General features: G+C 41.3%; 3 protein-coding genes across 3 annotated transcripts; all 3 read left to right on the top strand.

The window, feature by feature from the left end:
* The first annotated feature begins 105 nt into the window (after positions 1-105).
* LOC117451875 (izumo sperm-egg fusion protein 1) lies at positions 106-9,565 on the top strand. Its single transcript, XM_034090226.2, has 11 exons — positions 106-145; positions 2,003-2,266; positions 2,443-2,517; positions 2,628-2,711; positions 2,832-2,852; positions 2,979-3,068; positions 3,265-3,392; positions 3,589-3,739; positions 4,532-4,697; positions 5,097-5,169; positions 8,549-9,565. The coding sequence occupies exons 2-11, from the start codon at positions 2,062-2,064 to the stop codon at positions 8,585-8,587; spliced, it is 1,032 nt and encodes a 343-aa protein (XP_033946117.2). The 5' UTR covers positions 106-145; positions 2,003-2,061; the 3' UTR covers positions 8,588-9,565.
* An 894-nt stretch (positions 9,566-10,459) lies between these two features.
* On the top strand, positions 10,460-12,829 carry dusp2 (dual specificity phosphatase 2). The gene is made up of 4 exons (XM_034090230.2): positions 10,460-11,020; positions 11,336-11,457; positions 11,612-11,831; positions 12,332-12,829. The coding sequence occupies exons 1-4, from the start codon at positions 10,633-10,635 to the stop codon at positions 12,547-12,549; spliced, it is 948 nt and encodes a 315-aa protein (XP_033946121.1). The 5' UTR covers positions 10,460-10,632; the 3' UTR covers positions 12,550-12,829.
* A 7,278-nt stretch (positions 12,830-20,107) lies between these two features.
* Positions 20,108-24,069, top strand: adra2b (adrenoceptor alpha 2B). The gene is made up of 2 exons (XM_071204266.1): positions 20,108-20,570; positions 20,751-24,069. The coding sequence occupies exon 2, from the start codon at positions 20,775-20,777 to the stop codon at positions 22,350-22,352; it is 1,578 nt and encodes a 525-aa protein (XP_071060367.1). The 5' UTR covers positions 20,108-20,570; positions 20,751-20,774; the 3' UTR covers positions 22,353-24,069.
* The last annotated feature ends 2,427 nt before the right edge of the window (positions 24,070-26,496 follow it).

Raw genomic sequence — 26,496 nt, forward strand, 5'->3', positions numbered from 1 at the left:
TCGTTAATTAATCTGTCACTCATCCAATGGGCTTCTGGGAAATGTAGTGTGAGAACATGGTAAAAGAGACGAATCTCCTAACTAGCTTTGAAGTTGGTTCAGATACTGAAATTGTCAAACTCTCAGCTGGGCAGGGATAACGTAGGTAATAATGATTACTAGTAGGCTATGGGCATCATTTTAAAAATGATTGTTCGTGTGCGTTTTTAATCAAATGTGCTAGCGTTGTCCATGGAAACATTTCAAATAGGCCAATGAAAGACACAATTGTATCCGTTTTTATTAACCTACATAATTATTGTGTGTGAATATAAGTGGTTTAACCTAGCTGAATTGTTCATTGTTAACTATTTGTCTATGACGCCTTTGAAAGGTGAAAAGACGGGTTGAGTGTACTCTCACCAAGTGTGTTGATAATCTGGCACACTGGAGCAGGGTTGCACCACAGATTGTCTTGAACAAACTACAGAGGTGAGATCATCTGGAGTAGAAATAATGTTGTTGTGACTGAGACATGCCTTCTGCCACTGGGTGACAGCAAAACACTATGAACAGGGGAGCTCAAAAACGGAACGAGAGGGCAATGGGGAACATGTAGGCCTACCCTATATTAGAAACCTTGTTAATTTTCTGAGGCAATGCACATATTCCTGTTACTCCATTTACTGTAATATCAGTTCGTTAGCAGTTTAAACAGTCCTAGCTAAAGTATACAATTATTTTGCTAGTAGTTAACGTTATAACTTTTATTTGTATGTGCAACGTTAGTGGCAGAATTAAGCTAACCTAGCTTAATATAGCAGTAGCCTATGTAGCAGTAACATTAGCTTTGACAAGTAGCATACTAGAAGCTCTTGAAGAAGTTAACCTTACTACGTTTAACAAAAGCAGTAAACTAGAAGCAGAACGAAAATATATAAATGTGTGTTAAACATTTCGACAACCAAATTGAGAAAAACAATACTGTATACTCAGTGGTGTAAAATAACTTTTGAGTAAGTACATTTTCTCAAGTATTGTGGGGTAGGTAATTCACTTCAGAAACACTTTTTGTTGTATTCCATGGAATGCTCTTAACATCCCGATAGCAATGAATACATTAAATGCTTTGACAATAAATACATTAAAAAAAATGCATCTGTGAAGTCGTGGTGCTGTGCCATAGTGCTGTGCACAAATGTATCTCGTGCCCTCATTGGTCATGTGCGCTTGTGTGTTGGACGAGGGGCTCTGTAAGGAAGTCTGAAGGAAGGGGCAGATTTTTTCCGGAGGTGTACTTTCAAATTCTAGCGCATTCGAGCTGGTTTCTCCATTCTTACCTACCCTACCTTTAAGTAGCTTACTGTTTTTGAGGTATTTGTACTTGAATATGTCCATTTATCGCTACTTTACACTTCTACTCAATTACATTTCAGATCCAGATATCACACTTTTTACTCCAATACATTAATTTAACATTAACAGTTACTCTGTACTGTATAATGCAGTACTTTAATACTAAACTACTCATTGCTTCAAATAACTACATTTGGTCCAAATTGACCAAGAACAATTTGAAATTATTATTATTATTATTTTTGAAATGGGACATTTTGCAGAATGAGTAGGCTACTTTTACTTTAAGTACATTTTAATGCTAACCATTTTGTACTTTTTTTATAGTGAATTCGGACTTTTACTTGTTAAAGAGTAATTTATGACAATGATGATTGTTCTTTTACTTAAGTAAAGGATCGAAGTACTTCTTCCAACACTGTTTACTACAGTATGTTGTAAACTTACCCCAGAAAACATGATGGTAGCATTAACCCATCATATTTTTAATAGGCTTTAAGGCAAGGAAGAACATGGGCTCATGGTAAAAAGAAAAAAAAGACATGATGGGAATATCACTAGAACTTGTGATATTGTTTCAGTTGAAAAACGACTGTTTGTGGTAAGAGTGCAAACGTATTAGTGATATTTGTAGAAGCACTAATAGTATTAGGCAACTCTGTTTCAGAAGCTGCACTGGTGGAAATATCTCAGGAGCCAGACTGACTGTCAGGGTGCAGAGGGCAGATGCTGCTGGTGCTGCTGATGTCCCTGCTCTGCTGTGTCCCTGCAGCAAAGGCCTGTCTGCAGTGCGACCGAAGCATCAGGCTCCTACATGAAGACTTTGTCCTGTCTGCTCCTTCTGTGAACGACCAGATTGAAATACAAAAGATTTGTGACTATGCATATGTGACCTACAGAGAGACCAGCCAGGAGCGAAAGGGAGTTATTGGTGAGATAAATATTTGGTTCAGCACAAAAACAATATGGCATGTGTGTGATTATTGTATTAAGCCAACTTATGTCCCATATGTTCTTTCTATCTTTCCGTTATAGTTTTTTATAATTTAACTGTGACATATTAAAAAAAGATCAGTTACATATTATTGTCTGTTGCCCATTGCTCAGATCCCACCACTCTGTACAGAGTCAGAACTGAGTACCAGAGTGAATTTCACCGCTTCTTGAAAACCCAGCACACTGGTGAGAAACATAATACGTTTTTATTTGTCATCACTGACTATCTTTAGACAAGCAGTCAGAACAAACTCAATGTGGACAAGATTTCTAAGACAGTCTGCTCTTTTTTAAAGGATCTGTACAATTTGAAGCCATTCAGATAATGGAGAAGGGCAGGAAGATCTTAGAAAAACACTTGGACATATTCATCCGGGATGGTAATTGGCATGAATATTAGTATGTGTTTTGCACAGTGTGAGGCAGGGCACATGTGTAAGGCATTGTCATGTACAGTACAGGATGCATTAGTTACAGAGCATTCGTTTGTCTTCCTTTAGGATTGTGCCCCAACAAGTGTGGTAAGTTTTGTTCTAATGATCCTTCCCCTCTGTATCTGCTGTATTAATCCCTTGTTGAAGAACAGTGTGTGTGTACTATATTCAGTGCATGTTCACAAGACATGAGTGTGTGGTATGGTTTTTCAGGGCTTTTGAAACGAAGAGTAATGGATTGCTTCTCTTGCCGCTACCAGATATACGTCTGTCCCTCTCCCTCAGGCCAGCAGAACTGTGGCGGTATATCTTTATTTGTTTGTGTATATTTGTGCATGATGTCGGTGAGTGGGTGTGGGATGAACGTACTTCTGTAATCGGTTCCTAAGCGAGGCACTGGTGCTGCTGTCCATGTGTGGGCTAATACAAAATATTATTCAAGTTATCCTGATGCAAATGAGTCTAGCTTCTCTCTTTTTTCTCATCTCACTCACTGTAGACTACCCAGTGCAGGCTGAGGAGGGGGGGCAGGCAGTGTTGAACTGTTTCCTTCCATGGCATCGCATTCTGTTGGAAAAAACAGAGTATCACTACTCCTGGGCCCCCGGTGTGCCAGGAACTAAAAAAGTATGTTTGCAATCACTATCTCTTCCTGAAAGGTGGCCACAAACAGCATGGGTTTAGCACTTTCAACCACTTTGCACACTTCCTTATTCCAGTGTATTACAATATGTTTCTTTTTTAGATGAACACAATCATCATGTACATGCACATTTACTCCAAGCCACTAACTCACAACTATCACTTCCTAATGTGTGTGCAGCTGAACGAGAGTGACTTCAAAGCATTGGTAGTGACAGACGACTCATCTGTGGTCTTAAATCAGCTGCATGTGGCTGAACAAGGAACATATCGCTGCTCTCTGCAGGGCCGTAATGGAACCGTTTTCTACCGAGTCACTTTCCTCCTCACTGGTAGGGTACAGCTCTTATACATGATATCACAGAAATTGTCGCTCAAAGGGCAAAAGGCAACAACACATGCTCAATTTCTCACTTTTAACAGTTCAAACATAGAAGAAGAAAAACACTCCAATTTGTCAATTCTATATAATGGCAGTAAATTAAACACTCAGATTTAATGTCTCGCTGTTGGTGTTTAAGTGCTCCTTAAATGTTAGACTTTAGGGCCATGGGGATGTTAAAGGATATCCAGGCGAATTCTGAAACGGTTACTTTCAAACAAATAATTCCCATAATATTGAAAAAGTTAAACTAATGGCTTGTACTTATTTACTGCATATGTGTGTGTCTGTGCTTTTTGCTGGTTTAGTGGATGCAGGATGTATGAATTTCTTTAACTGTGTTGGTGTTTTTCTTCTTATTCACTAGGTGGGCTTTCTTTTGGCCTATTTGATGTTCATTATGCTGAATGGATTTAAAACAAAGCACACGGGGTTAACCTGTATTAAAATGTGCTATGTATTGCAAATAAAAACAAAACAAACAATGCCAGATGCATACAAAACATGTTGATATCTGTACCTTATGCTTATAGTTGCCTGCTAAATTAACAAAATAAATATTCCCTGAGAGAAAGCTTTTTGTAAACGTTCACAGCCTCAGCATGTTTGTTTGGAGGTTGGTGACAGTGTGGAAACCCATGTCCTGCTCATAGGTCCTGCTTCTATATTTTCCTCCAAAGAGAGATGTTTTTACAACTCTACTATCTCATCTCTCTGTGGTTGCTCTCCTCCCTCTTCACAGTCGCCCCTGTGCCTGAACCAACTCTCCGACCCGTGGTCACGCTGCCCTCGCTGCCTCACGGAGACAACTACTCAACTTTCCATCCTGAAGACCTGCTGGTGCCACTCATCGCCATGGTTACTGCTATGAGTCTGGCAGTGATCATAGGCCTCACAGTTGTTCTAGGGTGAGAGACATTAAGTGGGTGGGGGGAGAAAGAGAGATAGAGGGTAGCAGGAAGGGGTGGGTGTGAAAGTGGTGACACGTAACAGTCACAGAGTATGACAAACTAAAAATGATGCAAGATAAAGGAAGTGGCCATGTACAGTAGTCATATAATATTGGAGGAGTGAATCATGATGTATGAGACATACGTATTTTAGTTATAAATATGTTCATTGTTTTCAATTAACTTTTTACGTCATTAAGCCGTTTTCTCTGAAAGAATCGTCACTTCTTACAGGAAGTAATGTCAGTCAATGTGTTAGATTTTAAACACACGAACAAGGTCATCCGGTCACTTGCTGTTATTTCTTTGTGTTAGGTCTGGACCTAATTTAATATTACTGTTTGTAATCTTTTTAAGAATGATGATGAGTCAGAGGAGAGCCACAGAGGAGCCGAGGAGGAGGACGGAGAGGAAGAACACACCAAACACGGTGTGATAAAGATACTGTATACATTAAATACACACATTACAGGCAGGGAAGTTTTACTCACTTATAACACAGGTTGGACATTTCTCTTAAAAGCTAAATACTTTTCCCGACACAAAGAGCCAAGTAGAAATTCCACAGAAGTGAGAAACATGTTGATATGTTGTTTGTCTTAAGTAATGAAAAAAAACTCAAGCAATCAATCATTATGAATCAGACACTGATCTCCCTCGTAAAACTATAGGTTATTTACGTAAACCCAGTCCTCAGAGTAACATGAAGTGAGATGTCTCACTATGGGATGCGCCTCAACGCATATGCAAACAGAAGCATCAATCTCATTACGCCAATCCTGATTGGCTGGTGATCTTTACGTCTACGTCAGGGAATCCAGCCACCCTTTAAGTAGCTTGCGCTACGAAGCAGCGTCATTCAAAATAAGCACCTCTTCTCGCTTCGCCTTAGCAAGAAGGGCCGTCTGGTGAGACATCTCACTTCATGTTACTCTGAGGACTGGGGTTACGTAAGTAACCTATAGCCTCCGAGTCCCTGACTCCTCTGGTGTGAGGGAGAGAAGGGTCCATCTTCGATCGCCGGGGTGTCGGCGTGGAGTGGACACGCTAGTAACGGGTACGTTACTGAGAAAAAATCCAACCATGCCGTTAGTCCGAAAGGAAAAAAGGCGACGGTGTAGATTTTATTCTTTAAAGAATATTAACTGGTGTGTTAATACCTTTTTTTTATTTTATCTCTGTCTCCTCTGGTGTGAGAGAGAAAAGAGAACGTCCTCTTTACCGTGGTGTCGGTGTGGAGGGAAGAACAAACTAGCAACAGGTATGTTACTAGCTTGAAGAAAAAAACAAACCTTACCGTTATTTCGACAGAAAGAAACGGCGAGGCAGATTACAATATTAACTGGTGTGTTAATATTGCTCAGTCTTCTTGCAAAGCAACAAAGTAACCGGCAAGCGCCCGTCGACCGAATGTTAGCTTTGGGTTCAGTCTGTGAACCGTTAAGCTACTGATAAATCGAGATGTGCTCTGAAGCGAGAAGAGGTGTTTGAATGACGCTGCGTCGTAGCGCAAGCTACTTAAAGGGTGGGTGGATTCCCTGACGTTGACGTCAAGATCACCAGCCAATCAGGATTGGTGTAATGAGATTGATGCTTCTGTTTGCATACGCGTTGAGACATAGTGAGACATCGAACCGAGTGTTATGAATGAGAACAGAAAGTGCGTGTTGTAATAAAACTAGAGACACACACCCACTAAAAATCCCCCAGAAATGTCTCAACTTTCCGTAACATTTATATTACGCTTGCCAGAACACATCAATGATCTGACCCAAGCGGGGTCACGTTCCCCCAATATGGAGTTATGGCGTTGTCACGTGGGCGTTTATGAGAGGAATCAGGGACGAGGTAAATCTCTCGGTTTACAGTGTTTTTTTTCAGAGATTAATAGCTCCAGCCATCCAATTAATCCTGGATAATCCCCATGTGGGAGGAAGGCTAGCTGCAGATATTTTACAAGGGTTTCTTTTAATGTGTATTTACCTAAGAGAGAAGGGTCACATTTTTGCTTTACCAATAATGCTCTTAGTTACCATTTTATTGCATCACCAGATGTTTTATTCTCTGTTTCCGTCTGCCTATAGTGTGCCCTCTCTACCTTTTGATGAGACACGCTGATTCAAAAAGTAGTCACCTTTACCTACATAAGTTCTGTCATGATCTCCATTGCCTCCTCGTCATCACCTCTATATGTCTTGTCAGGCGTCGTATAATCTGCTCACTGAAGCAATTTATCTTTCATGCCTTGAGCTATTTTCAGCACCTTCAGCTCGCTGTCAATAGAAAAGTCAAACCTCCTACAATAGACATAATAACAACAAGTTCACACCCATCTCTCAGCATCATGTCAGGCCAGATTTAGTTTTGGCTGATTATTTGCCTACAATGACTGACTGATGTGCTAATTTAGGAAAGTTAAACATCCTAACCAAAGAAAACTGAAAGCTAGTGAATGATTGATGTATGAGTCACTGCATCCAGAATTTAAGTAACTTAGTCACCTCTGAAATCATTCATCTTTGCTCAGGTTTTTCAGGGTAATTTCCAACAAACATTTTGAGTCAGGGAAGTCTGTTTGTGTTATTGGCTATGACAAATGAAACAAAGTTGGAGGGATGAGAGTGTGTGTATGGTGACAGGATGTGTGTGTGTAGTGCTGTTTCCTCTGGGACTCTTGTGATGTAGCCGAATGTTAAAAAAAGAAATCTTTGTTTAACCACCCTCAAACAGAGACAGTCATGTCACACTCTTCCTACTCAACAGACCTCAATGTGTGTGTTCAAGCCCTAAAGTGCAGGTTGAGGCTACACTAAATGCATGTTCAGCGGCTCTGCTGACAGCCATGATAAACTGTTAACCCAAGTCAGTGTCTGGAGTGAAAACGCAGCCTCAGCAGGGGGAGAGCAAGACAAAGTGGGAGGGCTGCTGAGAGGCCAGCAAACAGGCAGAGGGAGGGAAAGAAGGAAATGGGAACAAGAAGAAAGTAGAGTCAGAGGTTTGAGTGGGAGACGTATGTGAGAAGGCAGGGTAACTTTAACGTGGTTGTGAGGAAATGAAGACAAAGGCGTCAGATTACACTTCGATATTAACTATCCCACACTGAAGAATGTTTTGCTGTGGGTTACTTACAGGACAATGAGTACACTGTATCCAGGGCTGGGAGCCACATTTAGGAAAACTAAATATGACTCATGTAGGATTGAGACAAGTTAAATTGAAAGCAATACTCAAGTTAAAACACAATAAAAACCATCTTGAGATGTAATTAAAACACCTATAATCTAAAGTGTTTCTCTATAATTAAATAATAAAGATCTGAGTAAGTAAACATTCTTAAATCATCAATAAGTTTCATTAAGCAAATGTACCTGATCGGCGTGTGGGTATTGTTTAAGTAGACTACGTTGTCACCCAAACCTTTTATTACATCCAAAAAATACTAACCCCTTACGCAACATCCCTCCCCCTAAAACCAGTGAGCAGATCAATCAATCAATCAATGTTTATTTATATAGCCCAATATCACAAATGTTACATTTGTCTCAGTGGTCTTCACAGTGTGTACAGAATATCAGTATGACAATACGACACCCTCTGTCCTTAGACCCTCACATCGTACAAGGAAAAAGTTCCAAAGAAAACCCCACAGTTTAAAGGGAACATGGGAGAAACCTCAGGGAGAGCAACAGAGGAGGGATCCCTCTCCCAGGACGGACAGACGTGCAATAGATGCCGTGTGTAAATTGAAAAGATAATACATTTGCAACATAGGTAGTCCAAATGTTTGGAAATGCATGTGTGTATAATAGGAAGATGAATCCACGAGGATATCCATCCAGGACCTATGATCCAGGACCACAGCCACAACTCAAGATCCAGCGCTCGCGATCCAGGACACAGGACCGCAGGATCATCCATGACTCCGGATCCCAGCGTATATAGACACCAAAAAGAAAGACATTTGGGGAAGCTGGGTTAATCGGAACATGAGTACACAGGTATAGACAGAGAGAAGGAAGAAGTAAGATGTCCCCGACAAACTAAGCCTATATCAGCAAAACTAGGGGCTGAATCTAATCAGCCCTAACTATAAGCTTTATCAAAAAGGAAGGTCTTAAGCGCACTCTTAAAAACGGATAGGGTGTCTGCCGCCCGAACACAAACTGGAAGCTGATTCCACAAATGTGGAGCTTGATAAGAAAAGGCTCTGGCTCCCATTGTACATTGTACAGATGACAGACAAAAACACAAAAATAGAAATCACTCTGGTTTTTAGGACTTTAGATAACCAAGAAAGAGTTAAAGGGGCATCTTAACTATAACCACCTAAACATTAAAAAGAAAACCTACAACCTTTGTAATCTTTACCATTAATGGTCTTTAGAGTTTGATAAAGACATATTTCAATCATTTGTTTTATGCTGTTTCCTTTTTTAGAAAGCTTTCTACCAAATGTATGAGACAAAGGTGCTTCACAATTTATATCCTGTTTGCTTAGCTAAAGGCCTATTCTTCTTCAGCACATTACTTTAAATTATATAATACTGTACTGAATTGATACGTCTGGACATTATCTATATTTTCCTCATCAATCCTATGGAACACATTTTGATATATCTTGTTTTAGTTCCATGACCTCCATTGTTGTCCAGAACGATTAAAAGCAAATTGATGAGCCGTAGTGTAATGAACAAGTAGTACACTGTAGTTTTTTGTGTGAAATCATCATGCTCGCTTGTGCACCAATTCCACAGCTTAAAAAATTCCCCAATTAAGTTACTGTTCACTCCTCTTTGAGTAACTTGTATTAAAAGGTAGAGTATTTACTCAAGCATTTTTTTGTAAATTATTATAATTTTGTATTAAGTTTTAAAAAAAAATGTAAGTATTGTTTGTAACATTTTAAAAGATTGTCTTGTTAGCTTCTTCGGATTTGTTGAGATAAAAAAATAGAATATCACCAGCCGTATGGTTTGAGTGTAATTGAATGTATTCAAAGTGTAAGTTTATGAAAACGCATGGTATAGTACAAGTATGGGATTGTTTAAGTTACTTTACACTTCGCCTATGTGCTAAATAAAATGTCTGTTAAAAACAACGTAATCCATATCTGGCACAGGCCTTAATCCTTGTATAAAAAGTAGGACAAATGCTGTATCTGATATAACCAGTGCAATGTGCAACTGTTGCCTAGACGGCAGAGATTTGTTTTTTTGTTCAGTGTAATGTCATATGAGAGAAGAAAGAATTCCCAGCAGAGAAGCAACAAGGCAATCAGTCCGGTTCTGACAATGTATCTGTGCATCATTTAACTTTCACTGAAAGTGAAAAGCAACAAAGTAAAAGCTTTGAGAGGAAAGTGTTTTTCTAGTGTGTGATCTTCATGAAAACAGAAGCTGGAAGGCAGTAGTTTAGAGAAGCTCAGGTTTAATCTAACCCAAATAAATCATCTCTAAAAGTAGCGAGGGTTTAACTCAAAGCATAACGTCACTCAACACAAAAACACAGGATAACCCCAAACCACCACGTGCGTGGTAGGAAAATCTGACTTGACGTCAGTGTCCATATGAGGAGTGACGGCCGGGCCATATATGGTCGTTCCGCCTTTGACGTCGTTCCTTCTGTGGAAAACAAAGGCGGGGTCTCGGAGACCACGCCCCTTTCCCAGTTGTTATCAATGAAACTCTCAACCTACAGTTGATTTGAACAGACCTGTCGGAGAATTCAACAAGTGCTCTCTAGATACATTTGTAGTAGATTTTAATATCATCACCAAAAGTAACTTAATCAATCTCTTCGAATTCCCACAGGAAGAAGCCTGCTTTATTGTTGTTGCTTAGAACAAATAGTTTATTTATTTTTTTAAATATTTTTAAACACATTATTTGCAGTCATGATTTCAAGCAGTGAGCCTTTGGAGATAAGTAGCAATGAGCTGGTTCACATCCTGAGGACCCCCATGGAGCAGTACACCTCTGCTGGCTGTGTGGTGCTCGACTGCAGACCCTTCCTCAATTTTTCCTTTGCGCACATTTGCGAGTCCCGAAACGTCAACTGGAACTCAATGATGCGCCGTAGATCCAAGAGCTCGGTGGTGGCTCTGGAGTGGCTCATACCGGACAAGGCGCTCCTGGGCCGGCTGCGGCGCGGGGACTTCTCCCCGGTGGTGGTGGTGGATGAGAGCAGCCGCTCCGTGGCCGAGCTGAGGCCGGAGAGCGTGGCGCAGATGCTACTCACCGCCCTGCACAACGAGGTTAACACGCAGATCTGCTTCCTAAAAGGTACACTTACCATCTGCTTTTACGCACCAACTAAATATTTTAGGCTACTGTTAAAATTGAGTTGTTGTACTTTTTGACTTGGAAACATGAGCTATATGGTGAACAATATATCTATACTACAATATAGTAGGATAACAGTTTAAATATCCACAATCAAACCTTAAGGTTAAAAACTTGAGAATTTGTAATTTAAAAAAAAGTGATTGTTTTTCTTGTTTACCAGGACATTTTTCTTGTTTCATGCATAACTGTTTTTAAGAATGACTTTAGTGATAGCTTGGAACTTGGCTAATACTATGTTATCTCCCTTTTAAGGTGGATTGGAGGGATTTTCTGAGGCCTATCCAGAGCTCTGTTACAGCTCAGCCTGCAGTCAGCTCTCTGCAGTGGAACCAGAGCCCATGGTGACGGGTCGGAGAACACCAGCATATGATCGGGTAAATGCAAAATAATCTTTGAGAGCTATTAGACAATAAATGTAAAGTATTCAAGAGTTCGCATCAAAAATCAATGTGGAAAAAAAAGATAAAACTGCTTGATTATTCTTGAATTATAAACATGGACCCTTTTTTATGATTTTGTAAATTGTAGGATGGTCCGGTGGAGCTGCTGCCCTTCCTGTTTTTGGGCAGTGCCATCCACTCCTCCCGCAGAGAGACCCTCGCAGCAGCGGGCATCACTGCTGTGCTCAATGTTTCCTCCACATGCCCAAACTTCTATGAGGGGGATTTTCAGTATCTGCAGCTCATGGTGGAGGACAATCTGGCTGCTGACATCGGAGCCTGCTTCTCCACAGCCATCGCTTTCATCGGTGAGTTCATTATTACAATCAATATTTGCTTAATGTCAAGAAACAAAATGAGAAGACCCACCTGGCACACAATGAATTGGTCTCATGTTAGCTTAGTGAGTCAACTTTTTTAACATTGTTGATTCAACATAAAATATCCCAAAAAATGAGCTTGTACACTGAAATTCATTCTGTAGCCTAGTCTTATGAACCAACAGTGTAATCACCTGAATACAAAACAACTGGCTTAGGCTGCAGAAGACAGCTGTGATTATGTTGTTTTTATTTGACACCTTTATCAAGTTTAGTTAAGTTGAACACAGAGTTGAATTTATAAGAACTCACTTTATTCATAAGAACTCACTTTATTCATGGTGACTGCACTTACATCTCTGTTCATTCAGTGTAAAGCTTTAATTGTATTTCTGCATGTAATACATTTCCACTGATGTCAGAGAAACCGATGTGAAATGGAAAGCACTGTGCTCATCTGTCTTCCTCTTTCCGCTCTCCGCCTACAGACTCGGTGAAGCAGAGTGGTGGTCGGGTGCTGGTGCACTGCCAGGCAGGTATTTCCCGCTCCGCCACCATCTGTCTGGCCTACCTCATGCACACGCAGCGCGTCAAGCTCGACGAGGCCTTCGACTTTGTGAAGCAACGCCGCCAGGTCATCTCCCCCAACCTGGCCTTCATGGGACAGCTGCTGCAGTTTGAAACTGACGTGCTGTGCCAGGGATGAAGACATTGACACATTTTATATGACTGTTATTTTTTTATGAGGAAAGCTACTTGTGCTGCTGGCATCACAAGGCTGGGGAAGCTGGACTTTTACTTTCAGGAGGAACTGAAAAACAGCAGATGGTAATATAAAGGTGTTATGAACAATTGTGATTCTGAGCCAGCAAGTTGGAGCAGCAATCGGATGACTTCCCTGACATTTGTTATACTCAAGGGGTGTGTGTGTGTGTGTGTGTGTGTGTGTGTGTGTGTGTGTGTGTGTGTGTGTGTGTGTGTGTGTGTGTGTGTGTGTGTGTGTGTGTGTGTGTGTGTGTGTGTGTGTGTGTGTGTGTGTGTGTGTGTGTGTGTGTGTGTGTGTGTGTGTGTGTGTGTGTGTGTGTGTGTGTGTGTGTGTGTGTGTGTGTGTGTGTGTGTGTGTGTGTGTGTGGCAATGCTGGAAGACTCAGGTTTATTTGTGAAAGTTATAGAAATGCACTAACTTCTGTTGGTTTGGTATCATTCTGTACCTTGAGATGGATTACACTCGGTGCATTCAAGCTGGAAGAAGATGTTTTTGTCATGTGAATCTTATTTTTAATAATTATTTCAGTATTTGTCTGACCGTGTTAGAATTATTACTGTCTTTTACTGCACTTTATTGTTTGGCTGATTCCTGCTGTTTTTTCCACTTTAATTAAAACATGTTGGAGAACAATGTGAGTCTGTATAATGTCCTTCTTTCATGTGTGCTGTCACACACATTGCACATACTATATTCTAAAAAGAAATGGTCAATATATCACCCATATTTCCACTGCATAAGTTCATAAACTGACCTTGCTGCACTATTGCTAAACCTGAAAGTTTTAAAACTGCTTTTCTGAGGCTTTCGGAGGATTATCTAAAGAGAATGGGTTTAACAGTCTGAAGTCCTTTTGACCTCAACTTCCTCTTACATCAATTTCAAATCCATTTACTTCAGTTGCAACTTTGGGCAACTTTTTAGCTACTTGATTATACATTCAAGACGGCAGTAAACCACAAAGGGCAATTGTAGTCAGGAAGTGTGAAAGGTAAACTAAATGACAACTTGCAGACTTATTATCCCATAAGCACTCCATCAACACATTCTTTTTACACACTGCATGTAATTTGACCAAATGCTATTTCTTAATTTTTCCAGATTTCAGTTTAGCTATAATGACATCCTGATATGTGCTAAACATGTCCGACGACCATCGGTCACAAGACTACCAAACGGTTAATCTACTTTATTGTATTATCACGGGTACAGGTCTACTTTCCATGCCTTGCCACAAGGTCCACAGCAAGTCACAATATTTGAGACATTGAATTGTGTGTGTTCAATTCAAGTGTTTTATAATTAACGGTATAAACATGCAGTGAACTCTGACTTAAAAGTAGTGCATAAAACTCCGGCTGCCTCCACTACCTCATCCTCTAAGTATGCCACCAACATTCTTGTCATAAGCAAAGCTTAATAATCCTCTTCCTTTAATCAACAAGTATGTATTTCCCAAATTGTATCCAAGCGTAACTTTTGTACTTGACTTTTTCCTTCCATTATCCGGAGCTTCTAGACACAGAGCACAGAAATAATGTCAGTTTATCAAAGTTTTGACACTGTTTAAAGATTTAAATGGATAATTCAAGCGTTGCCTTAAGCTGCGTGATTGTTTCTGGAAGGACTGGGGCTGAGATTCCATGTACATGATGAATACACCTACACTGTAATCCTTGCACTATTCATCTACCTGCTGTGAGCTGTCATTAATGTCCACTTTATTTTTCATTCCCTTCCATTAACATCCTCATGATTAAAACTGGGGGAAAGAAGGATAGGGAGAAGATAAATAAATATTTGGTCAGTTTTAGTAGATATAATTACTGAAGAACAGTAAAGAGGTATTTGTACGTTGCTTGAGTATCCATTGATATATACATAATTGTTTATACCTTAAGTAGAAATTTGAATTCAGGTAATTAATTTTACTTGCATATTTGCTTACCATTTAGCAAAGAATCTGAGTATTTCTTCCACCATTTCAAGTGGTTTTACAGCCAGATCCATTAGTTGATTGTAGAAAATGTGTTGGCAACAGGGGCCAATTTTCTGCATTGGTACCATAACTAAATCTTCTGATAAGACTTACTTAATTTTAGTAACAATTTCAATACAGCACATTGGCATATATTTTAAATAAGTGTGGTATTATTAATTTAACTGACGTATGTATATTTCTTCATAATTGATACTTATTGTATGTTGCTTTGGATGAATGAAATGTAGTCTAATGTAAATGATCCAAATGCTTTATCCACCACTGCTTTATCATTCAGTCAAAGTTATATCAAGCATTGGACATTAGTTTGTAGTGAGACAGCACTCTCTAGTGACAACCTTTGAAACCAGCAGAAATCTAAATGATTAAAAAGTATCCAGCAGATGACGCTAACAGACTGTTTGTTATTCGAGGCAGCCTTTTATTATAGAGATAACACATTAAAGCTATACACATCTCTAACACACACAAACCCTTCCTATCTGAGAGGTTTCCTAATACATGATTGACCATTAACACATTTCATTTAATTTAATTGACTTTTTGGTGCATCGGGCTTAATCATTTATTTATCACTGGAAGCAGACTGCTCCACCTCCTTTATTTGGATGTCTCTCTCCTCTCGTTTGTTGTCTTCACTTCCTCCTCAGTCAGTCAGGCTCCTTGATGAAAACAGACTCAAACCATTACTCACACTCTGCGTCCACATTAACCACTGTCAGGATAAATCATATAACATTAGGCTGTGGCTGTACCTCCCAAAGGTGTGTGTTTGTGTGCATTTGCCTGTGCTGCATGTACAAAAAGAAGATAGTGGGAGATTAGAGATCTGCACAGATATCACACTTACATTATTTGTTGTTCACAGCTGGAGACTATGTCACTCAAACAAGAAATCCCAGTCGGGTAAAACTGCTAACAGACAATATAATATGAGCAATATCAATGAGGTGCTATAACACACAATTACTGGCCTACATGCAAACACAAAAGCAGAAATTGTAATCATTACAAATGCAGTGAGGAAAATTATATTGTGACCCTCTGGGAGAGCTCCCTGTCATTGTCTATACAGGTTACAAACATTCTCACTTTAATGCTATAAATCTGAGGATCCTCACTGAAATAATGACTGTTAGTGAAAGGGGTTTCCAACAATATCAACGGATAGGTAATTAAATGACAACATTCTCTTTGTCGATAATAGAAAATAATAAGTACTTTCCTGACTGAGTACTTTTACCTCTTTAGTCATCTAAAACCATACACTACTCAAACTGAGAAGAGAAAAATATATCTGAACAAAGTCATACAAAGTTTGACAAGTGGGTTAAATTAGACATAACTTTTTTGTGAAGGGTCCAATGCCAAAAAGGTTGATAACTGCTGCTTGTGTCACCCCTTATCGTAAACACTCTTGCCTAACCCATGGTCAGTATCTTCACTTAACCTAAAATATAGTGCAATTTTACCTCTAAAATCAGGTCTTATTCCGTTGCTAACGGTTGCCACTTTCAAACTCCAAACTAAAGGTGCAAGAATATGCACGCATATTAGACAGGAGACAAATACAAGTCAATGACTTAAAAAAGGTCCTGACCTGCAGTTATTTGGCAACCATTTGGAAAACAGTCTTTAAAGGAATGCTCCACTCATTAGATAATTAATCAAAACTTCAGTATTTAGTGAAACATTATGTTTAAACCATACCCTGAAGAAATCAGCGATATTCCCCGGTAAATAATGATTTTATAGCTCTTTTTTTATTTGATCAAGACCTGTATATTCCGTCTGGCCGCCGCCATTGTTGCCATTTTCAGTAGTCACGTGATGGTCGTGACGTCATCCATGCGTTCACTTTGTCAACACACGGAAGCATGGCGGAGTATTTGAGTTCGGACTCGTCAGCAGAGGAAGAAGTTTTGACCAATGTGAAGAGATTGGATGGGGGAATTCAGCCATACATATCAGTATGACAATACGACACCCTCTGTCCTTAGACCCTCACATCGTACAAGGAAAAACTTCCGAAGAAAACCCACAGTTTAAAGGGAACATGGGAGAAACCTCAGGGAGAGCAACAGAGGAGGGATCCCTCTCCCAGGACGGACAGACGTGCAATAGATGCCGTGTGTAAATTGAAAAGATAATACATTTGCAACATAGGTAGTCCAGATGTTTGGAAATGCATGTGTGTATAATAGGAAGATGATATAAGATACTATATGTATGCATGTAGTACCACCCTTGCTAGCGATTCCCTCTCTAGTTTAGCATACTCAGCTTCGTTGTCCCTGCCCATAGAATCACGATTTTATGGGGCCGGAAAAAACTGGGGGGAAATACACACTAGCCTGTACTACGGTATATGGAAAGGCCAACAAAAACTGTCCTGGCCTGGACGCTAAAGGACGTTAAAACGGGGCTAGCCGCTGCAATGGAAATGCGCTATAACATACCTTATTCTTACTCCGAGCACTACTTCTGCTCCTCCGTCGCTTCACACTTGCAGAGGGCGATTTCTCAACTGGCCGAACTGGTGTCCTGGTCGGTGATGACACCAGAAAGACAGATGGTACTGCATCTCCATTAAGTAATGGTTGTTCCATAAATCCCATGTTATGTTTTATCATACTCTCAGAGTAGTCGTCCGGAAATTTGAAATGTTCGCTGCATACATGAGCCTGTAAATCTCTCGGTTCGGGCCGGCCACATTTCGCTAGCCACTGCCTCCGAATGTACTTCTTACGCTTACCTTTTGGCAACAGGTGGAACCGAGCATTCCGTGGATTGTTCCTATCAGAATTGTGGCAATATTTCGCGATACAGTGAGGCATATTTGAAGAGAGAAACTACAGTAAATAACATGGAGATCAACGTGTCTTCGAAAACCAAACGCATGGTTTACGTCACGTCCGGAAAATGGCGGCGCCCACAGTGTTGATGTTATTTCGGTATATAATCAGTTTAAAATCACTGATAATGTCATCGGATTAAAAAAATTAAAAAAAAGACTGGCAGAGACTGGTCTGTTTTATCGGATGACAATTATTTAAAAATGAGTGTCATGAGCATACCATTCCTTTAAAGACAATTTGACTTCAATGTTTTATTGTGTTAAATCCTATTGTACCAATAGACTTCAGGAGGTTTTGGAATGAAGACAGTTTTCTCAAAGAGTGGATGCTCCACAAACCAAGTGTAAAATCTTGTGATCCATAACGGTGGAGTTTCCTCCAGGAATAGTGTGTGTGTGTGTGTGTTTGTGTGTGTGTTTGTGTGTGTGTATACCAGTGTACACTTTTGTATACCACATGCTCTTACACAACAAGCACTTGAGAAGTGCTGTATGCTGCTCAGTCTCTATAACCTTGGATTCAGTGACACACCCCTCTCCCCCAGAATGCATTTCCAGCGTGTTACTAAGCACAATTCACCCATGGAAACAGAGACACTTGATTGGAGTGCACTCTCCCGCTAAAAGCTTTATTCTCTTTCCCTTTATATTTAGAATGTGTAGCGTGGAGTGGAAAATGTACAAACCATTATTGGTTGCTGGATCAGGTCACACAATCAGAGAGCATGGCTCCCAATTGTAATTCCATGGGTGGCGAGCTGGGTTTCTCTCATTACAGCAGCAACGTGTGGGGGCTGCACTACAAAAACAAGCATACAAGACCTTTTACCCACACACCATTCATAAGATTGTGTGTGTGCATGTGTAGGCTGGTGAATATGTGTGTGTGTGTGTGTGTGTGTGTGTTTGTTTGTTTGTTTGTGAGTTTATATCACAGGTATACACCCACATACTTTTAAAAGCCACGGGATAAACTCTGCTACCCTTTAATTTAGGGCTCAGCCAGCATGACGTAGGTTTCACCCGATAATTGAACAATCGAGCACTTGATCTCAGGTGGGCAACAAATGGTGAGGGGGCTGTGGATGCCTGTGCTTCCTGGGGGAGGGAGTGTGTCAGGGAGCATCATGCAGAGGGATTTAGATGGGGAAGTCAGTGATGATGCGTGAGCACAGAAAGCAAGTGCCTAACCCTCTGCCCTGCAGTTTGCACAATAAGCAGAGGTGGAAGGTAACTCAGTGCATTTACCCGTGAGTTGTGAGGCAGAGTAAGCGGAGCATGAGGAGACTTCATCATTTCCTAGACCATATTTCATAAGTTAATGATTCACTTTTACAACAACAATATTTGATGGTTGCAACTAACAGTTTATTCAATGCATATGCAAAATCTGCCCATCTACATTTAAAACATTAATAATGTAATAAGACCTTATAAGGTGATATTTGTTTAAATGAGGGCTCTCACTTTCTTTTTTAAATCTTAAAAGTTTTGACACATTTCTAACAACTAGGAATGAGCCCTTCTTTAAAGTGCTCTATCAATATGTAGGCTATAGGACATAGATGACCATGATAAAACACTCACAATACATCATGGCAGCAAGTACAGTATCTTACATGTGTTTGAAATATAGGTTTGACATGAACTAGCCAACAAAAAAGTCTAAACATCAGAACAGGCTTGTGACCAGGTTAGGTATCTAAAAGGTGAGTATCAGTCCATCAATCTCCAGCTGCTGCAGTGAAACATTTTATTGGCCCTAAATAACTGGAGCTGTTGGGTGGCACATGGAAACATGGTGGGGAAAACAGGCTACAAATGCATTGATACAATATGCTATCTAATTGAAAAGCATTATGAAGCCAAATGTGCTGAGCCACATATTGAAGGAGCTGATGACCTGAGCAGCTTCAATTAGTTCAGGAGTCCCTGCAGGAAACTTATGCTTCCTCTAGCATATGGCATCAAGTCAGCTGTATCCCGTGGAGTTAATTGACCAAAGCAGTGGCACCCAACAAGCCATTTCTAATATAACTGCGTTGGTTGAACTGCTTGGATATACATTTAATGTGAGATGGAGAGAGGGAGGGCTCCGGTGGGGGAAGGGAGTGGGGGGGGGGGGGGGGGGGCACCGGGAGCGAGGAAGTAAGGGTCCCATGACGCCCACAGCTCCACAATGACATCACCAGGTCTAAAAAGAAGCGCAAGAGGGAGCTGGGAGGCACCCCATTTATTAGATTTCCTCGCAAGGTCCTGTTCACAAGTGAGGGTGCTGCTGCGCCTCTGTGAGGGAGCCTGTGATGTGCGCAGGAGGAGCGGCTGTATCTTCGCATCCTGATGAAGTTCTGAAAATACAAAGAACCACGGAAAGAGGAAACATCTCCTGAGACTCACACACAGAAGCTGCTCTTTGGGAATAGACTCACTGCTGAACAAACAACGCGTTTTGACTTCATATCTGGCTTCACGCGCAAAGCTGGAGAGACTGAGGTTAACTCTGTGCTTTCTCTTATTCGATTGACTCGAAACGCTGCCATCGCATGGAAACATTTGTATATTTTTATTAACAAATCCCTATAAATATTGCACTGTACATTTATTTCACTTTATCTAATCCTCTCCGTGATCGCCGTACAGATGAGACTCCTAATCAAACGCGTGTCTCCAAACGAGGACGCACGAAGATCGAACAGGGATTATTTTCTCTCGTCTGGTCCCTTGTATTCAGTGTCACTTCGTTATAAATGACACCAAATTACATTATTAAAAAAAATACGATCTTAAAAACGGTAAAAGATTAAAGCATTAAACTTAAACTTGCTATAGAAGTTTTAGTTTTCGGGCTTTGTTTATACTTTGGAAAGGTTGGGGGTTGGTGAACAGCAGTCAGCGTCACGAAAAATACCTCCGTTTTGGGGGGGGTTAAAAACTGCTCGACATAGTGGCAAATCTCGTATTCATTTAAAGCAGTGGTCCGTGTCCTGACGCATTGTCCAGGACTGTTTTGTATGCTTAAAATGGACCTGGCTGAGCTGCCGTGGAGGATGCAAGGGAGCTATCGTTTGGACACTGCTCAGGGACAAAACGAGAGAAACTGAGGTAAATATTATATAAATGATACTTTTACTATTATCACAAATATTACAATAAATGTAACACGTATTTTACGCACAAACAATGTAAGATAATATTTTAAAACAGTATGAGAACCCTTAAAAGTGACATAGAATTTGAAAATAAATTGTATTCAGTGGGCAAACATATGTTTTTGTCTACAAGGACTATTTGAAAGCTAATCTCAGCATGGCATTGGTTCCGGAGAACGGCTGCTCCATGGAGCTGAGCGGCTGGAACAGCAGCGCGAGCGGTGCCGGAGCCTCCGTGCCCTGCAACCAGAGCATCCTGAAGCCCGCCCCTTACTCCCCTGAAGCCACAGCGGTATTCGCCACCGCCATCACCCTAATGGTCGTCTTCACTATCGTGGGCAACATCATGGTCATCATCGCGGTGCTGACCAGCCGGTCCCTCCGAGGACCCCAGAATCTGTTCCTAGTGTCACTGGCTGCTGCAGACATTTTAGTGGCCACACTTATAATTCCCTTTTCTCTGGCCAATGAACTGCTTGGCTACTGGTACTTCAAGTCACTGTGGTGTGAGATCTACCTGGCACTGGATGTGTTGTTCTGCACCTCCTCCATTGTTCACCTGTGTGCCATCTCCCTGGACCGCTATCTGTCCATCTCCAGGGTCACATACGGGCGCCAGCGCACCCCCAAGCGCATCAAAGCCGCTATTGTGGTGGTGTGGCTCATCTCTGCCATCATCTCCTTTCCTCCCCTGCTGTCACTGAACAAACGTGAGGCAGGAGAGGAGGGGACTGAGAGAGGACCCCAGTGCCAGCTGAATGATGAGCGCTGGTACATCCTTTACTCAACCATTGGCTCCTTCTTTGCTCCATGCCTCATCATGATCCTGGTCTATGTAAGAATCTACCAAATTGCCAAACAGAGAACACGTTGCCCCCCGGGAGAGCCCAGGAAGGATGGGGTCGGCTGTGCCACACCAGGTCAGACTCCACGACATATCCAGGCCAACGGGAAGGATGATGAGGAAAGCACACCGCCTTCATCCAACAAAACCTCTCGTGCCAGACCCCCCACCCTCGCCATCACCCCGTCCCCCTCCTCAGGAGACACTCAAACTCCCCTAAATCCCACTTCCAATAATCTCCTGCAACCTCCATCCCCTTCTCTAGCCATGACCCCTGTCACAACCTCCCTTGAGACCTCTCCTCGTAGCCCCTTAACTCCCGCCTCTGTGCCCGCCCCTGCCAACACTAAAGAGAAGGGGAAGAAGGGCAAGAAGCAGGCAGGGAAAAAAGCTGACAATAACAATGGTGACAGCTCGAGCACAGAGAGCGACATGGAGCACAGCCATGGAGGAGGCAGAGGCAGCACCAGCATGCCAGGGTCCCCTGCAGGAGGGGGGGTCCACTCCCCGGCCTCAGTCAAGCGCTACCGGGAAATGATGGCAACTTCAAAGGGGGCTCGGCTGGTGCCGGGGAGGAAGTCAAAGACAGAGAACAACCCTGGAGCAGCGAGGCGTAAAGCCATGGTCAACAGAGAGAAACGCTTCACCTTTGTTTTGGCGGTGGTCATAGGTGTCTTTGTGGTGTGCTGGTTCCCCTTCTTCTTCTCCTATTCTCTGCAGGCAGTTTGCCCAGAGACGTGTGCCATCCCTGATCCACTGTTCACATTTTTCTTCTGGATCGGTTACTGCAACTCCTCACTTAATCCAGTTATATATACCATTTTCAACAAAGACTTCAGAAAGGCCTTCAAAAAGATATTGTGCAGTGGCACCAAGGGTACGTTCTTTTAGCCTATATAATGTATCAGCTGTACATGACCTAGACACAAAAAATGCTACTTCTGAGGCATCATAAATCAATCACTTACATGTTTTCAGAACACTCCAAGGGCTGTTCCCAGCATAGGAATCAGAACTGAGAGCCACTCTTTTACAGCCACAGTGTGTGCAAACAGGCAACTTGGACTGTGAAATCCCAGCTTGCAGCAGATACGCACAAATATTTCATGGTGTGGGATGAAAACAGGACATGGAACAGAGGCAGCACTAGATACTTAACTGCTTCACACTTCAGTATTGCTGATAAGATTTTGATTAAAAAGTTAATCTCCAGATCACATTGAATAATGGAGTACACTGGGACACAGGGTGCTGCAGAATAAGAAATGTACACACTCTATAAAACTGTCAGAGGGAAGCATGAAACCCGTTGAGAATGAACTCCTGAATGAGAATATAGACAGTTTAATGTGTAATATATATTATTTTGTCATTATTAAATACTCCAGGACTAATGGAGAAAGGAAGCAAATATAAAGAAGGAAAAGTGACCTTTGAGTCCTGTGAGCCTCAGGCCATTTCTTTATCAATACTGAGCACAAGGAGCACACAAGGTTAGTGGTGATTTCTTACGTCTGTAGTCTTAACTTGCCCAGCTGCAAGGCAAACATGTGTTCCTCGATTTTGATCTAAAGGCGCAACAAGAGAAGGTTTCTGAAGACTTCAAAGGTGATAGCACAGACAATGACACCCTTTCAAACTGAACTTGTGGGTTTTCATGAGGAAAGCCTGCACGTCAGACACCTAGCTGCTGGCTTGGTGTGGGTCCTAATGGACACTCAGGTTGTTAGTAATGACACTCTTGACTTTCCCCTTTCATGACGTGCAGAACAAGATAAAGTGTAGGGGATTTTTCAAGAAAAACCTGTGTATGTTATTGAGATGTAAAAGTAGGGCAGTATGACCCTCCTCATCCTCTTAGCTTGTTGTTTCCTGCTTTTCATCTTGATCACAACAATAGACTGGATCAAGCAATTCTTCTAATGAACACAATGAGATACAATCAAACTGCTTTTAGCCTCTTGAAAGTGCTTCTGACGTTTTTCCTAGTATCTAACTGGAGGTGCCTCTGGTGAAGACATATAGGAATTCGATTCCTATTATTATTCAACATTACTTTAGAAAAACCTGATTAAGCAGGGAGACATTTACATTTACTGTAAAGGACATAGAATGCAATTATGTATGTGTAATGTAACCACTAATCACGCCTACATGGTTTATTCTGAGAACCATTTGGCTGAGTCACTCTTTACAAACGCCTCTGGCACATCAGCTGCAGTGGACCTCTACATGGCACATTTGGGTTTATAGCTGAGAGGCAAGAGCATGAATGGTGCATTTATTTGTTCTCACCATGGGACTGAGGCTCTGTCAGCTTTCATGATAAAAAATAAATAAAAATGTATCTGTGACTGTGAACAACACACAGGCTTATTGACTCAATGGGACAAGGGCTGTCAGCAGCAACACTTCAATGTACTGATTGTCTAATACTGCTGACCTGTATGTGTGTGTGTGTGTGTGTGTGTGTGTGTGTGTGTGTGTGTGTGTGTGTGTGTGTGTGTGTGTGTGTGTGTGTGTGTGTGTGTGTGTGTGTGTGTGTGTGTGTGTGTGTGTGTGTGTGTGTGTGTGTGTGTGTGTGTGTGTGTGTGTGTGTGTGTGTGTGCGTGTGCGTGTGTGTGTGTGTGTGTGTGTGCGTGTGCGTGTGTGTGTGTGTGTGTGTGTGTGTGTGTGTGTGTGTGTGTGTGCGTGTGTGCGTGTGTATGCGTGTGTATGCGTGTTCATTTTTCGTTTTCTTTCTGTAGAGTGTGACAGTGCCTCTCCTGGCTGCTACTACTGTAATCTTAGTAAAAATAGAGACCAGATGTCCTGGTGACGCCATCACTTTGTGAATGTTTCTACTTGATTGACAGATCAGTACTTAGCCATGTTGAGAAAGTCTTATCGAACTGAAAGTCAGTGTTTATCAGTGATATGGAGTACATGGCTGTTAGTAATCACTCCCAAGGGACCAAAGAGCCTTATAGGTCACCAGCCTGACCCTGTGATATCCGGCTCTGTGTTGCTTTAAAAAAGTATTCCTTTATATTTAGTGTGTGTGGGATGGGACACAAAATTGAAGAAACTGTATAATTTATTTCAGAGTATTTTGTGTTTTCTGTCTGTTACCTATTTATTGTTCTGTTACTGTGCTTTTATTCTGAAAGTGAAACTGCTATCAAAGAGCAAGAACACTGTACAGATTTGTAATATCACGAAAAAGAACTAAATTGATTCATGCCTTTGAGCTCTTGCTTTGTGGGGATTGAGCTATATTTTAGCTTGGGTTGTATGTATTTGTGTTGAATTGAAGGAAGTTGAACTTCGAGTTATGTGCATAATGCAGAATCTACAATGCAATGTTTGTCATTGTTTCATGTGGTGATAGTAACATGTTAAATCAAAGATACAAGCACACTCATGAATGTACAATTAATCATGCATACTGCAGCAGGAAATCTCTTTTAAAAGTATTCATCAAAAAGTGCTTGAATATGAAAATATCATTAGCAACAGTAGACATTGATGATTTGCAGAATTTGTGCAGGACATTAATGCTACTATCAATAACATACACAGCTGCTTGGAGATCCAAATATCTGATCAAACAAAATGGAGGAAAGTGAGAGCTCCATGCACTTATACAACTGTTCCCTGCCTTCATCCGAAACGCTTAGTTTCTCTCCAGAAATACGGCAACTATAGCAACCCTTTTGTAACAAAAATAGGCACAGAAGCCATGAATTCATGGCCGCTTCGAATAAATATGAGTTGCAATGCTGCTCAAACCATGGCTGTATGTGGTGAAACTTCTGCTTTGTTTGATTTTGAAAAGTATGAATTATTGCTTAAAGGTGACAGAAGCAGTAATCTGCCTCATGATCACCATCCCTCCCCTGAAACTGCCTGTATTGTCTCTTATTGCGTTTGGATCAAATAACATGGTCTGAGCTTTACAATCTTCTATCCCCCATCTGTCATCATCCCTCTCCAGTTTGGAAATAAAGCTACTTGAAAAAGCATGAGTAATTTCCTGGTTTGTTTATTTCATATACCTTCACATGATACAACCCCAGGGATGAGGGTTTGATTTCAGGAACACAATTACTGATTAGTTCTTTCATAATGGGAGTTTTCACGAATGCTTTTTTCTTGCATTTATGTTGAACTGAGAAGCAATTCCCAGCCATGATGAAAAAACCCTGAACAGCAACATAAGTTCAGGAAGTAGTGCTTAACATTTTGGGCTGATGGCCGTTCAAGATGTCATTGGAAAATCTCCTGTCTCAGTGGGACATGAGAAGTAGGCTGCAGCAGTGATGTAGCTCTCTGCCAACAAACACAGAGGAAGTCTTTAAGGACTTGGAGCATGTTGCCAAAAATGACATATGCACGCACACAACAACACACACACAAATTATTTGTGTCATTATGCACCAAGTATCACATACTGTATTCAAGTCATGAAACAGGCTCGACACACACAGTTGTATTGACAGCTTGTTATATTTGAGGTCAGCAAGCTTACGGTGAATTGTAATTGATTTATGCTGATGGGCAGTTTGCGGATTTCTAAGCACTGAATCAAGCCTGGCTGGCCTGCTTTACCTTCACCCACATATATTTCCACTCAATGAAGAGACCCACAACTGAAGTGATGCCTTACCGTAACCTCCACACAGTTTCATTTCCATATTCATGGCTGTTCTTTGGTTTGAGGTGCACGAGGAGGTGAACAGATAACTTATTATAGCCGAGCATCGAGAGCCGTGATGTGTATGTTTACAGTGTTGTATATCCAGACAGATGCAGTGTCCCTAAACTGCTTATTCTCCAGTCTCAGCTGGAATATAAAGCAGGCCTGATTGGTGGCAGTGGACCCTCCGGAGAGTGGATGGAGAGTGTCCAACTTACATAAAAAACAGCAAATTCTCATTGGCCTCCTATTCCTACGTGATAGTAGCCTTGAGGATAAGGACCATGCTTATGCAAGCTCCTGTAGAAGGAGGGATGTTCATGCCAACACCTACCCACAAATAAAGAAACAAAGACA

The sequence above is a fragment of the Pseudochaenichthys georgianus genome, chromosome 9, assembly GCF_902827115.2.
Source record: "Pseudochaenichthys georgianus chromosome 9, fPseGeo1.2, whole genome shotgun sequence".
In the NCBI taxonomy this organism is placed as follows: domain Eukaryota; kingdom Metazoa; phylum Chordata; class Actinopteri; order Perciformes; family Channichthyidae; genus Pseudochaenichthys; species Pseudochaenichthys georgianus.

Excerpts from the sequence above, each read along its gene's own strand:
- LOC117451875 (XM_034090226.2), top strand. The coding sequence starts at position 2,062 with ATGCTGCTGGTGCTGCTGATGTCCCTGCTCTGCTGTGTCCCTGCAGCA. Across the intron at positions 2,518-2,627 it reads CTTGAAAACCCAGCACACTG|GATCTGTACAATTTGAAGCC; the intron begins GTGAGAAACATA and ends TCTTTTTTAAAG. Across the intron at positions 3,069-3,264 it reads AGGCCAGCAGAACTGTGGCG|ACTACCCAGTGCAGGCTGAG; the intron begins GTATATCTTTAT and ends CACTCACTGTAG.
- dusp2 (XM_034090230.2), top strand. The coding sequence starts at position 10,633 with ATGATTTCAAGCAGTGAGCCTTTGGAGATAAGTAGCAATGAGCTGGTT. Across the intron at positions 11,021-11,335 it reads GCAGATCTGCTTCCTAAAAG|GTGGATTGGAGGGATTTTCT; the intron begins GTACACTTACCA and ends CTCCCTTTTAAG. Across the intron at positions 11,832-12,331 it reads CACAGCCATCGCTTTCATCG|ACTCGGTGAAGCAGAGTGGT; the intron begins GTGAGTTCATTA and ends CTCCGCCTACAG.
- adra2b (XM_071204266.1), top strand. The coding sequence starts at position 20,775 with ATGGCATTGGTTCCGGAGAACGGCTGCTCCATGGAGCTGAGCGGCTGG.